Source organism: Belonocnema kinseyi, chromosome 4, assembly GCF_010883055.1.
Source record: "Belonocnema kinseyi isolate 2016_QV_RU_SX_M_011 chromosome 4, B_treatae_v1, whole genome shotgun sequence".
In the NCBI taxonomy this organism is placed as follows: domain Eukaryota; kingdom Metazoa; phylum Arthropoda; class Insecta; order Hymenoptera; family Cynipidae; genus Belonocnema; species Belonocnema kinseyi.
This window is the reverse complement of record NC_046660.1, coordinates 71,708,207-71,722,345: the sequence shown is the minus strand read 5'-3', so window position 1 is coordinate 71,722,345 and position 14,139 is coordinate 71,708,207. Positions and strand designations below refer to the sequence as shown.

Sequence of the window (14,139 nt, the reverse complement as noted above, 5' to 3'; positions counted from 1 at the left end):
CTGAAAAATTCATGCTAAGGACTTAAGTAGTTAGTGAAAATGTGTATTTCTTAGTGTAATTCTACTTATTAAAATTTCGTTCTTTTATTAATGAACTTTTATTAAAAATTTAAATAATTTATTATTGGTAGAAAACATATCTTTTTAGTTGGAAATTCCACTTTCTTGTTTGAAATTAAAGTATTTTGTTAAAGGATTGTCTTTGAGTAGAAAATTATTCTTTTTATTCTCAAATTCATCGTCAAAAATTTCACTATTTTATTTCAAGCCTTCTTATTTTAATAAAAATTCAACTGTTTTATTGAAGTCATCATTTTGGTCGAAAATTCAACTGTTTTATTAAAAATGTATCCTTTTGGGTGAAAGTTCGTCTTTTATGATAAAAGAATCATTATTCTTGAATAAAAATGCATCTTTTCTCATTAAAAACCTACCGTTTTGGCCGAAATTTCAACTGTTTTTCTGAAAACCCATCTTCTTAGGTAGAAAATTAATTACATTCCGTGAAAAATTGTTTTGGTTAGAAAATCAACAATTTTGTCTGAAATTTAATATAAATCCACTTGAAATATTAGAAATTTATGTGTTTCATATTAAATAAAATATTGGATCTACGTTCATTTGATTTGAATGAACTTATACTCCCTATTTTCGTCAAAAATAAATATTTTTGGTTATGAATTCAGCCACATATTTGGAATTTGAACTACTTTGTTGCGAATCCATATTAGGTTTAAAATAAGATGTTTTGTTAAAAAAAAACACTTCTTTTTTGAAAAAAATTCGTCTATTTTCGTTGAATTTACCTGGTTGAAATTTGATTTTTTTTTTCGTTAAAAATTAATTTTCTGTACAAAATTGGACGACTCTATTGTGGATTAATTGAAATTTTAAGTATTTTCTTAAAGGTTTGTCTTCTTGTAGAAAATGATTCTTCTTGTTCTAAAAATTTTAGTTGTAGATTAAAAATGGTGCTATTTTGTTCAAAATATAACTGTTTAGTTAAAGACGTATTTATTGTTGAAAATTTAAGTCTTTTGTAAAAAATTCGCCTGGTTGGTTTACAATTAATTTCTTTTTGTACCAAATATTTGTTTGTTTAAAATTCAATCGTTTTATCAGAAACTCAATACAATTTGAATTAAAATATCAGGAAATTGCAGTGTGGCATACTGAATTCAATATTGAATCTACAATAATTTTATTTAAATGAGTTTCTCTCTCTATTTCTCTCAAAGTAAAATTAGTCTGATATTGTAATATTTTGAAATGATCTGCCTTTAACCCTAATGTCGTGTCATAAATAATGTAAATATAATTAACGAAAATAAAAAAATTGAATTTAATGGAGCACATATGATATTGGGTTGTGGGTTAGTAGGGATAGGAGAAGTGAAGGAGAGAGTAACTGTGGAGGAGAAAATGGATAGTAATTACCGACAACGCCCGAGAAACTCCAAGCTAGGTACAATTAGTGAGGGTGATATGTAAAATGAATCATCGCCCTGGGCTTTTGCTGGAATTGTGTAGGTTATTATTACCGGCGACGTCCGATTCAATTACGCGAAAAACATGGACAGGGTGCATCTCTTTGCAGCCAGACGGCTGATAATTGCTGTCAAATATTTTCGAATGAATTTCAGTAACCCTCTTATTCGACCTTCATCTATCTCTTCCTTTTTCATGTCAACTTTTCCATTCGCGCCCTAAATTCAGGTACTCCTATAGACAAAAATCAATACCTGGCTTGAAAAAAAAAATCAAGTAGTATGGCACCATTGAAAAATTAAGTCATGCTATTTTGAAAACTTATTCCAACCCTCCCTTACCCTATGACAAATTATTAAACAAAGCGTGAACCCTCTAGCGTGCCTTTACAAATACAACCACCCTCTACTTTAGTCCTTTCAATGTTCGAATTGTTTTCTCTGATTTTATTTCATAAACGGCTAAAATAAAATACAAGCATAATATTTTAACAGAATTTACAGCCTAAAATGCCAGCTCTAAAAAAAGGAAAAATTGGTTTATTTTTCACTAACATAGGAGGAGAATAGGGGAATAAATTATTTTTAATAAAGCAATGTATACTTAACATATAATCGAATCTTTCAAACAAAAAGACGAATTTTTTCAAAGACATTACAATTGTTAGCTAAGAACTTTTCAACTCAAAAGATTAATTTTCAGTTGGAAAATACGGATTTTCTATATATCGGTCTAGTTTGTAATGAAAAAGATAAATATTTAACAAACTAGTTGAATTTTAGCAGAATATTTAAGTTTTCTACAAAAGATTTAAATCTTTAACCACCCAGTTAAATTTGCAACCTATGACGGTAATTTTGCAAACAAAAGGAACAAATTTTAAACCTGCAATGGTGAAATTCCTACCCAGTGGTCGAATTTTTAAACAAAAAAATGTAACGGAGACCAAAAACAATTGCATTCAGAAGAAAAAGTTTGCTACCCGAACCCGTGTGGAAATAAACCCATTTAGCCCTATTACAAGTCTGGCACTAATTGAATCGGGGGCTAGTCAGGTTATTAATTTTGACAAAGTACTCCATCGGGGACTAATCGGGGACAAGTTGGGCTTTTTATTTTCAAAATTTCAGTCGTGGCCTGGTCGGTGGTTGTTCAAGGACTAATCGGGCCTTTTTGTTCACTTACTTCCATGCGGGTAATCTTCAGGCTCTGGACGGGAGCTAGTGGGGCTCTGGTCGGGTTATTCTTATGTTTGAGTTTTCGGTGAGGTCTTATCAAATGAGGTAATATCTAAAAAAGTGTAATGATTTTTTTATTCTAAAACATTAAGAATATATTTAACAATAATCTTACACCGTTTTTTGGAAAAAAGATTTATTAATGGTAAATTCATCTCAAATATACTTGATAAATAATTATTAGGTTAATAATTTTGTACGAAAATCAACTTTTTATAAAAACAACGAACAAAATCTTCAAAAAGACGTATTCTTATTTTTTGTAGTATTTTTTAGAAAATTGCGAATTTCTAGGAACCTTCATTTGAGTCTTGTGGTTCTGGATTGGTAGCTTTAAAGAAAATCCGCAGGGGCGCGACGAGCCGCCTCTCGCACAAACAGAAATTATGCGTCGAGTCTTTAAGACAGCAGTCCTCACGTATCGAAGCATAATTACCTGGAGCAGAGACTAACGTGACCAACATGGCGGTTCCTTCAGAGCGAAGCTCTTCCATTGCTGCGTTCCAGCTGAACTTTTTTTTAAAATTAATATTCCACAAATTTTGGGGATTTTTAGGTACATAAATTTATCCATTTTTAAGCGTAGGATATGTTCCCCATTAAATCTTGGGTAAATTTGATCACTTTAAAATATTTCAAAAAAGTTTATGGAAATTTCCCTAAATAATAAATATTTTGACAAACTTTTAGGGAATGTTCCACAAATTTTGGAAAGTTTGGTTAATATTCCACGCGGATTTATTATTATATGACCCCTACTAGTACCCGATCAGGATCCGACTAGGATAAATCGGGTCACCTAACTACCCCCCCGACTAATCTACCGTGACGCTACTGGTCGGCAGCTAGTCAGATGACCTGACTAGCCCCCGATTTTAAGTGGGGTTGCATTTTCGGGAACCAGACTAGTTCCCCATTTGAATTTCTACACAGGAAAGGGTCAATTTTCGACAAAACAGGTACATTTTTAACAAAATAATAGAATTTTTAACAAAATAGTTAAATTTTCAACTAAAGTCATAAATCGGAAAGTTTCAAATAAGTAGTAGAATTTTGATTAAAAAAAGATTAATTCTGAAAGAAAAATACAAGACATTCAACAGTTGCATTTTCAACTAAAGAAGACAACAATTTTATCAAAAGAGTAAGCATTTTTACCAGAAAATATTTTTTAGTCAAGAAAGAAAATATATTAATACCAAATTATTGAATTTGTTATATTATGTATTTTAATACAATATTTAATTTTCAACCAGAGAAACTGATTTTAAATAATGAAGTAAATTTTGACTTAAAGGGCTAAACATCTACCAAGAAGATGATTTTACATGGTTTTACATGTTATGAATTATAATATTATAAATTAATGGGAATGATATACAATTTCAGGGATAAACTCGAATGCAAAGCACGAGATACGTGATCAGAATGGGTTCGTTAAGAACGAACGAGCTTTAACAAAAGAAAATTCACAATCGCCAAATTATTGTTGTCGATGCTTTGACTTTTAGTTTTAAATAATCTCTGAACAAAGACCGAGCGGGTAGATTTTGTTTAGTTTAATTATGGGGATGATAGTTGGCCCTTTTGGTATAAAATAATCTTCTTGGTTAAAAAAAGTAATATTTTTCATTTGAAATTCAACTACTTGGTTGAATGTTGAACTCTTTTTTCAACAATTCATGTTTTTCAATATTCCCAATTTCAGTTAAAAATATATCTCGTCGTTCGAAAAGTCAACTATTTTGTCAAAAACTAATTGGCAGCAAATTTAATTATTTGTTTACAAATAAATTTTTTCAGGAAAATTAATATTTTTAGTTGAAAATTTAACAGTTTAATACAATATTGATATTTTTAGCATAAAAATAAAATAATTTGGTAGAAAATTAAATTAATTGGTTTAAATATAATACTTTTATTGAAAATTCATAGCTTTGATATAAAATTCAACTATCTTTTAAGTATTTAAACTATTTGTTTAAAAATTCATCTTTTTGGTTGAAAATTTAAATATTTAGTCAAAAAAACTTATCTTTTCTGGTTAAACATTCAATTCTTAGTTAGCAGTTGAATTGTTTTGTTAAAAATTCATTTTTGTTTACATTTGCATCTTTCGTTGAAAAATTTTGTATAATCAAAAATAATATTTTGACCTGAAAATGTAACTATACCGCTTTTGGGTTATACTTTCCTTTATAAGTTGAAAATTTAACCGTTCAGTAGAAGATTGATGTTTTTTGTTGAAAAATCATCTGTTTTGGTAAAAAATGCCTCGTTTTGGTGGTAAATTCATTTTTTTCGGTTAAAAATTCATCTGTTTGGTTAAAAATTCACCTACTAGTTCAAATACTTCATGAAAAAATTAATTTTTTAAGATTTACATCATTGATTGAAAATTTATTCATTTTGCTAAACAAAAAATTTCTGTTCAAAATTAATTTTTTATCCGAAAATGTAACTCTTCCATTTTAGATTTAAAATTTTTCCGTTCAATTATTTGGTGGAAAAATCATGTACTTTGTCGAAAATTCGTAATTTGATAAAAAAAAAGTAAAATCCGTTACCCCTATGGGTTATAAAGCAGTTTTTGAACGGCCCCTGTCTATTTAGATTTCATGTATCTAATTAGAAAATCAAACTTTAGTGTAATATCCTCTTTTAAACAAGGTTTAGAAGGTTGAATTGCCTAGTTGATAGAATTAAGCAAACACCTCAAAAGTTTTCTCTCGTGAAAGGGAAATCGTTATCCTATCTAAGCGTCACGAACTTATTGGAAGAGTGAACTTTTAACACAAATTCTTTTTGATCTTACTTGAAAAATATGGCCCAAATCAGCCGTCGTCCGTCGCTCCCCTGTCACCGGAAATTAAAGATTCAACGAGTCGGGGGCAATTTGGCTGGAGAGTTTGAGAAAGGGAACAAGACGAAGAGATGGATAAAAATGGAAATCGATGCTCATGCTCGACGACTGCTACGAGAGGAGAATTCTGTAATTCAGAGGAAAAAACGTTCATGTGCTACACATCTGAAACAAATTACTTTCAGCGATGCACAGTGTACGATTCAAAATGAACCATCAAGTCGCATGCGAAAAGTTTCATTCCTGACCTCTCTAAATTGGATGTCTGATTAAATTCGGTGCTTTAATCAAATTAAATTATGCTTCGATTACTTAAACTAATTGAGAAGGATTTTCCACATTTTTCTTTAGAAGCCTGAACAATTTAGTAAGTCAAAATTTTCCAATGAATATTTTTATTTCGTGGTCAAATTTATGTCCGAATGTTTCTAAATATTTTTTATGAAGAAGAACAATTCAAGATTGAGCTAAGAAATATTAAATTTATGGTACCAGTAAGCAAAAAAATCTGCCCGCGTCGCGGGCACATTCTCATCGCGCGCTAGCGCGCGGTTTGCTTCGCTCGCAAGTTTGAGCGCGCCTAGGGCGCGCGACGGTTGAACCTCGCGCTACGCGCTCGAACATAATTACACCTTGCGCTTCGCGCTCGGATATTTATTCTTTGCATTTGGACTGCTTGAAAAAAACTTTGTCAAAAAATCTCTTTTAGATGGCAGTATTTATATGCGTCTTCATATTCTGAATTGTCTACTTAATTAAGTATAGCAAAGATTAAGTTTCTCAAAGCTCTGTAGGCTTTGAGGTACACATTCTCATCGAGGCCCTCGCGCTCGATTTCCGACAGACACTTGTAAACAGGTTTTGTTGGATTTTTTTCTCGTAACTTTCGTCGTTTTTCCACACATCTTTTTTTATTTCCTTTTTTTTCAACGTTATTTTTCACGAATAAAATAAAAAGTACGCGTCCTATCAAGAAGTGATTCTTAACGAAATTGTATATTTTTTTTGGGATAACCATTTTTGTGGATTTATCTTTTTTCGTATCCTATATAGTTTGTCCACAAAATAGAATTTTTTATTTTCCATTATTTTTTGTGCAATCAAAATTTGAATTTTCGATTTTTGAAGAAACTCCAAAAATTGGTTATGAAAAGCTTGTAGGGCTTTCAAAAAAAATGTTTTTCTTTTCTTGAATTTTTTTCATATCGTCCATTTTTCGGCTTCAAATTTTGATTTGCGGTTAATTAAAAAAGTTTTGAAAACGCTATAACTCTGAGAATTTTCCTTTTGTCGAAAAAAGTCATGAGGATAAATTATTTGTTTTTTTAATACTATAAATATCTGTACATAGAATTTTCAAATTCAGAAAAAAGTGGTCTCAAAAATTTTCAAAAGGCGCTCACTTTTTAAATTTGTATAAAAAATGGCTGGTTCACGAACTCGTCCTTTTTTAAGTACCTAAAAAAAGTGTGCCAAAGATGAATTTTATTCGTTCATTTTTTTAAGAGTTATCGTGTTTACGGACGGACGGCCGGACGGACAGACGGACAGACGGACAGACTCCATCGTGAAAACGTGATTTTCGGATTCAGGGGATCTCGAAACCTGGAGAATCGTTGAAAAAGTGTGATGTCAAATTTCCGACGATTCTAATACTTCCTGAATCATAAATGATGAGAATGTAAAAAGCCTTCTGATCATCCTAAAATAATTTATATCTGAAGAATATTTAAAAAATTAAAACATAATATAAAATTTTTAAGACTTCGATGAAAATAAAATTTTTAAGAAAAAGCGCCACTAAATTTTAGAAAAAATTTTAATGAATTTATGAAATATTTAGAAGTTTTGAAAAGATTATGAATTATTTTAAACTTAAAAATGAGAAAAACAATTTAAACAACGTATAGCTTTTTAAAGATTTTAAACAACAAATTTAAAAGCTTTTTAAACAATTTAGAAGATTTCAATAGAGTAGAAAGATATTCTTAAAATTTGTGGACAATTTAAAAATAATTTGTAATTTTAAAAATAAATTGTTTAAAGAAAACTAAAAAATACTTTCAAATGTATAAAAAACGAATCTAGAATATTCAAGGGCAATTTTACAACATATTCAGTAATTTGAGTTGAAAGGTTTTAAAAAGATTTAAAGATAATTTACAAAAATTGAAATATTAAACAAAATTAAAACAAAATGTAGAGTTTTAAAAATTTTTGAACAAAATTTTGAAGCTTCTTAAGGATCTTCAAGAGTTTTAGAATGATAAACGAATTTCCTTGAGATTTCTGAAAATAAATGAGTCAGTTTAAAATATGGTTAAAAATTTATCTCTTCTGGTAAAAAGTTCATTTTTTTATTTCATTTAAAATAGAACTGTTTGGTTGAAAATTAATTTGAATTTATTGTCGATTCATATATTTTGCTGAAATTTCGTCTTTTTGGAATAAGTTAACTATTTTTTTATTTAAAATAAAAATTATTTTGGATTACAATATCAACTAATATATTTTTCTTTGAGAATTAGTTCTTTTTTAAATCAATCTTCTTCGTTAGAAATTCGTGATTTTGGTTAAAAATTTAACTATTTGGTGAAACAATAAACTACTTCGCAAGAAAATACAAATTTTTGTTGCATAGTCTTCGTTCATTGTTAAAAGTTCGTCTTTTTAGAATTAAAAATTGAATGTATGGATTGAAAATTTTAGTATAAAATTCAACTCTATGGTTTAAAATTTATCTTCTTGTAGTTGAATATTCAACTGCATCGTTAAAAAATACTGCATTTGGCTTTATCTTGGCTTTAGTTGCAATTTTTGTTTAAGATTCAACCATTTTCTTGAATTTTTGTTGTTTATGTTAAAAAAAAATTAACTAACAATTTTTCTGTTTCATTATTGGTGAATATTTGTTTTTCTTAGTTAAAAATTAATGTATTTTGTAGACATTTTTTTATATGCTGTATATGAATAATTTTAATTAAAAATTTAACTCATTCTTTGAAAATTTATTTATTTTGTAAACATTCGTTTTTAAAAAATTAATTTTCTTAATCGAAAGGTAAATGCTCCAATTTTTGTTAAACATTTATATTTCTTAGTTGAAAATTAATAGTTTTTAGTTGATATTTTTATTTTTTAGTTGAAAATTTATCTTTTTCAGTTGAAAATTCAATTGCCTCTTGAAAAATTCGTAGTTTTCGTTCGGAAATTAATCTTACGGGTTGATGCATGTTTTTCGTTAGAAATTCTATTTTTTGGTACAAAATTAATCTACTTAGATGAAAATTAATCAAATCTGATCAAAAACTATCATTTTCGGTTGAAAAGTAAGTTACTTTATTGAAAGTCCTTTTTTTCTTGGTTGAAATTAAATGTTTCAACTAAAAACGTAACTTGTCCATTTTTTATACAAAAAGCAGCCTTATTAGTTAGAAATTGAACTATATAGTTTAAATTCATTTTACTGCGTTAAAAATTTGTCACTATGTATGAAAAAGTATCTTTTCTCACTTTAAAATTCAACTATTTCGTTAAAAATGCATGCATTTTGTGGAAAATTCGTATTCTTCCTTAGAAAATTAATCGCCTTACTAAAAAAATTCATTTTTTCGCTTGAATATTTATATATTTTGTTACAGCTTGGTCCTTTCTGATAAAAAATTAATCTTCTTTGTTAAATTTTCAAGGAAAAATGTGAATTGTTAACCATGATTAATTTATTTTTACCGACAAAGACGAATTTTCTACAAAAAAGATGAATTTTCAACTAAGAAATGTAAATTTGCAATAAAAAATGAAATAAACATCTTCCAATTAAAAAATGAATTTTTAACGAAAATATTTGAATTTTTAAACAAAGTGATGAATTTACAACTGCAATTATGCATTTTGAGCCAAAAGATGAATTTTTGACTGGGTAATTCAATCTTCAACCCAGCAGTTGAATTTTCAACTAAGAAAATTAATTTCACACAAAAAAACTAGTTTTAACACAATAAAGGAATTATCAACTAAACAGTAGAATCTTTAGGCAAAAATCTCAACTCTTCACCAAAAAAAGATAATTTCAACAAAATACAGGATAATCCCGTGTTGAAATAACCCCATTTGGCCCTATTACAAGTCGGGACTAATCAGTGAAGAGCAGTATCCTAGTAGTAAACTATTAAGCACGGTACAGTTCAGATTGCGCTACCACCTTCATTTGAGTCTTGTGGTTCTGGACTGGTAGCTTTAAAGAAAATCCGCAAGGGTGCGACGTGCCGCCTCTCGCGCAACAGAAATGACGCGTCGAGTGTTTCAGACAGCAGTCCACACGTAACAAAACATAATTACCTGAAGCAGAGACTACTGCGACCAACATGGTGGTTCCTTCAAAGCAAAGCTCTTCCATTGCTGCCTTCCAGCTTAAGTTTTTTTCTTGAATTAATGTTCCACAAATCTTGTGGAATTTTAGTTACATAAATTTATGTATTTCTAGGCGCAGGATACGTTCCCTATTAAATCTTGGGTAAATTTGATCACTTTTAAATATTTCAAAAAAGTTTATGGAGATTTCCGTATATAATAAGTACTTTGACAAAGTTTTAGGGGATGTTCCACGAATTTTGGGGAGTTTGGTTAATATTTCACGCGGATGTATTATTATATGACCCCTACTAGTACCCGATCAGGCTCCGACTAGCCCCCGACTTTAAGTGGGGTCGAATGGTCGGGAACCAGACTAGTTCCCCATTTGAATTTCTAGACGGGATGCTATAGTACTAAAAAAAAAATTCTGCTTTATACGTTCCATTTCGAGGAATACACATTTTGTGCCCTAGAGACTTTTTATGAAAGTATATCAGTGTTCTCTGGAATCCTAATAAGAACATTTATTTCTGATTATTCAGGAGGAGTGTGCGTCGATGCTGCAGGACCTTAGCGATAAGATCAACAATAGGCATCAAGAGGTCCACACACACCCTCTACTCTCCATCTTCAAAATGGCTGAGGTCGAAGTAAAATTGCCGCTCAGTAGTCAAGCCAAGTTGACATCGAGACCTTCGGCCTTTTTCCTGGGGTTTACTTTGCTGATAAGTTGCTTCCTCCAAAGATCCTTAACGTCGATGTTAACGCCCTCGTTTTTCGAGGACCTCATCTCGTGACACGGATGACCATTTTCTTCGAGAAAGCTTTAAGCGCCACTACAAACGACAAACTTCACGGTTTGTGCAGATTATATATACACAACTACATGTATACATGTATGTATAGCTACATTATATACGCGAAAATTCAGGCTCAGATGGTATGGCTGAGAGAAAGTTAATGAAAGGGAAAAGGAAGTGAGAGGGAGAGTGAATGTGCTCAAAAACTCAGACTAAGAAGGGAGAATTAGCATTTTCGATTGGCAAATTCTCCTTTCGACTGTGACGATCTTTCTAACTGCAAAGTGCTAAAAAATGACGTTATCCAATTATTCAAACATTTTTTGTTACATTGTTATAAATCACAAAAAATATGCACATCAATTAGAATGTTCAAAAGTGAAAGGAGTTCAGGGCCACCTATAAATTGCGTGACACATTTTTATACAAGTTTGCACGATTCGCAATTGAAGATTTAACAATCGAAAATCGACAAAATTAAATTGGTTTTAATTTTAAATCTTCAGAATTGAACGTTCTCAAAGAAAAAAAACATTTAAAACTCCATAATTTCTTATCGCACACGTTTCATATTGAAAAATCTTCCAAAAATTTTCAAATGCAAGAATTTTCAGTGGTAACTATTCATAATAGTAGAAATTTGAACTGCTAATCTTTTAAATCGAAGAGTTATTAATTTTGAAACTGTACATTGAAAAACAAAGTAAGTTTTAAATTTTACAATTTCAATAAAAGCTCTTTAAAATTGTAGAACTTTGAATTTTTTATATTTTTATTAAAGCTTTTTTTAGTTTGGGAAATTTAACATTAAATGTTCTTTCATTCTTATGATTCACATTTGAAATTTTTAAAAATTCGGTAGATTTAAAATTCAAAACTCTTCACTTCTGATTTTCAAAATTAACAAATTCCTAAATGTTTATTTAAAAAAATATCTTTAAACTTAAAGATTTTTCCGTCTCATCTCTTAAATTTTGAACTGCATATTCTAAAACAGCGATCAAAATCTGATCATTATAAACTATGAACGTTACAAGTTAATAAATTCTCAACTGTACATTTTTAAAATCAAAGAATTTTAAATTAAAAAACTTTAAACTTGAACAATTTTCTCTGTTAAATCTTCAAAATAGAACTTTAAATTTTGAATCTTCCAAGTTTAAGAGTTTTTAATTTTGAAAATTAACGATCGAAAGAGATGTAATTTTTAAGCTTTAAAATAAAAAATTCTGTAATTTTAATGATTTACTTCTGCAATTTCTTCAATTTAGAATATTTCGATTTGAAATTCTTGACTTTTGATCTTCAATATTATGCAAATTCAAGATTCTGCTTAATGCATCTTCGCAATTGAAAAAATGTGAATTGCCGATCTTATGAATTTAGAACTCTTCTTTTCTGGTTAGAATTTTTATATTTCTTGGTTAAGACATTAACTGTCACTTTTTGGTTAATAATTTATCTTTAAAGTTTGACGATTAAGCTATTTGAATGAAAACTTAACTGTTTTGTTTGAAACAAATGTTTGGGTTGAAATATCATCCATCACACTTTTTGTTGGAAAATTCATCTTCTCCTTTTAAATTCGAAATTTCAAGTTTAAATAATATTATGTGGCTGAAAATGAAACTGCTTTTGGTTTTAGTTTGTTCATTTTTGTTTAAAAATTCGATCATTTGGTTGAAAATACTTCTTTTAAGGTTTAAAATTAAACGTCTGGGTTCAAACTTTTGCTCTTTTGTTAAAAAGTCATCTTTTTGTTCGAAAATTCAACTTTTTTTATTAAAAATTCGTCTAATCAAATTAAAAAATTATGGTTAATGGTATATCAATCATATTTTTTAGTTAAAATTAATAAATTTAAGAATTAAAATGCTGAATCTGAAATTTTATAATTTCGTTTATAAAAACTCTATGTTGAAAATATTACCAGATTGAAATTTAAATATTAGTGAGCAGGAAAAATAAAAGAATTTCAGGGCGAAATCAGGAAAAAGAAAGAAATTTTTTAAATGAATTTTATCCGCTACTCTGCTATGATAAATTGTACGATTTTTCTCAAAATCGTTGAGTCTTTCGAGAGTTTCGTATATGTTTAAACCCACATTTCGAAAAACGCATGGCTGATAGATTATTCGCTTTCACTATAGACAGAAAGGAACTTTTTTTTTCTTCTTCCTCACTTTTTGTTCCTTTTGTAACCAGGAGCCTTGTGCCTCGTATCACTACTCTCGTATATAAAAACCCAAACAGTGTTTCACAGAAAAGCGTTATCTGCTAGAAGGGATCACAAAAAATTTTAAGGGTGCCGAAACGTGCAGGGGAACTGGAAACTATTTCATTTTCTCTGCTGGTACCGTGCATGAAAGCAATTTCACTGCAGGTGAAATGCAAATATTTTTGTTTCACATTAACCAAAGAGACCAAATTATTCACTGTATGGCATGCGACATCAAACTGCTAATTAAATTGCTCTCGCGATTTCGATTAACGAATCAAGTTTTTACACAGGTCCAACGAAATTCAATTTCTCTTTATTAAGCTTCTGTGCATTTTTGGACTTGTCTTATTTTATTTCGATAATTTTCAAATATCATTGACAGGAATAATAATAATTATAATTATCTATCATTCATTCATTCTGTCCACATTGAAGTTTTTCTTCTTGGATTGAAACAGATTGAAGGTATCCCATCTGTCATTCACAATGTTGTTGTTTTAAATTTAAATATAAAAAATGTTAGGACGATATCACTATTAAATCTTTCAAAATTGCAAAATTCTTGATCAAAAGCCGTTATAGTCAGTTTGAAATATAATAACTTTATGTTTAAATGTTCTGAAAATTATCTCGTATTTCAAATTCTTCGAAGTCATTGAGTATGAAATTGAAAGACTTGATAGTTGCACAATCTTCAATTCATCGTATTTGTAAATAAAAAATTTTGAACTGAATCCATCCATAATAAATTCAAAACAATGAAGGCTTAAAATTATGTAATCTTAAAAATTCGATTCACAGCGATATTTTCTTGTATTCTTTTTTTAAATAATTTCAAATCTCCAGGATAAAATCTTTAAATTGTCGGATTTTCAATTAAAGATTCATTAAAGTGACTGATTAAAACAAAATTAATAAAAATAATTGAAAGAATTGAAAGAATTGATTCTTTGGGAATTTTCAGTTCGAAGGATCTGTGAATAAACTATTCTAAATTAAAGTCCTCCAGAATGAATTGCAAATAATGAAAAATTCAGAAATATATTTTTGAAATTCATACTTTGAAATTGAAAAGTATTTAGAACCAGGCATTGAAAATTGATTTATTTCTTAATTATAAATGTTCTAAAATTCTAAACATTTGAAAGTCAACTTGAAAAAGAACAAAAATGTAAA

The 14,139-nt window shown here is 29.1% G+C and overlaps 1 protein-coding gene across 1 annotated transcript in view; it reads left to right on the top strand.

Annotated features, from left to right (window-relative positions):
* Positions 1–10,739, top strand: part of LOC117170961 — a 202,975-nt gene extending 192,236 nt beyond the window's left edge. Inside the window, exon 15 of the mRNA XM_033358003.1 lies at positions 10,485–10,739. Coding sequence (XP_033213894.1) covers positions 10,485–10,739 — 255 coding nt within the window. The remainder of the gene's footprint in view (positions 1–10,484) is intronic.
* The last annotated feature ends 3,400 nt before the right edge of the window (positions 10,740–14,139 follow it).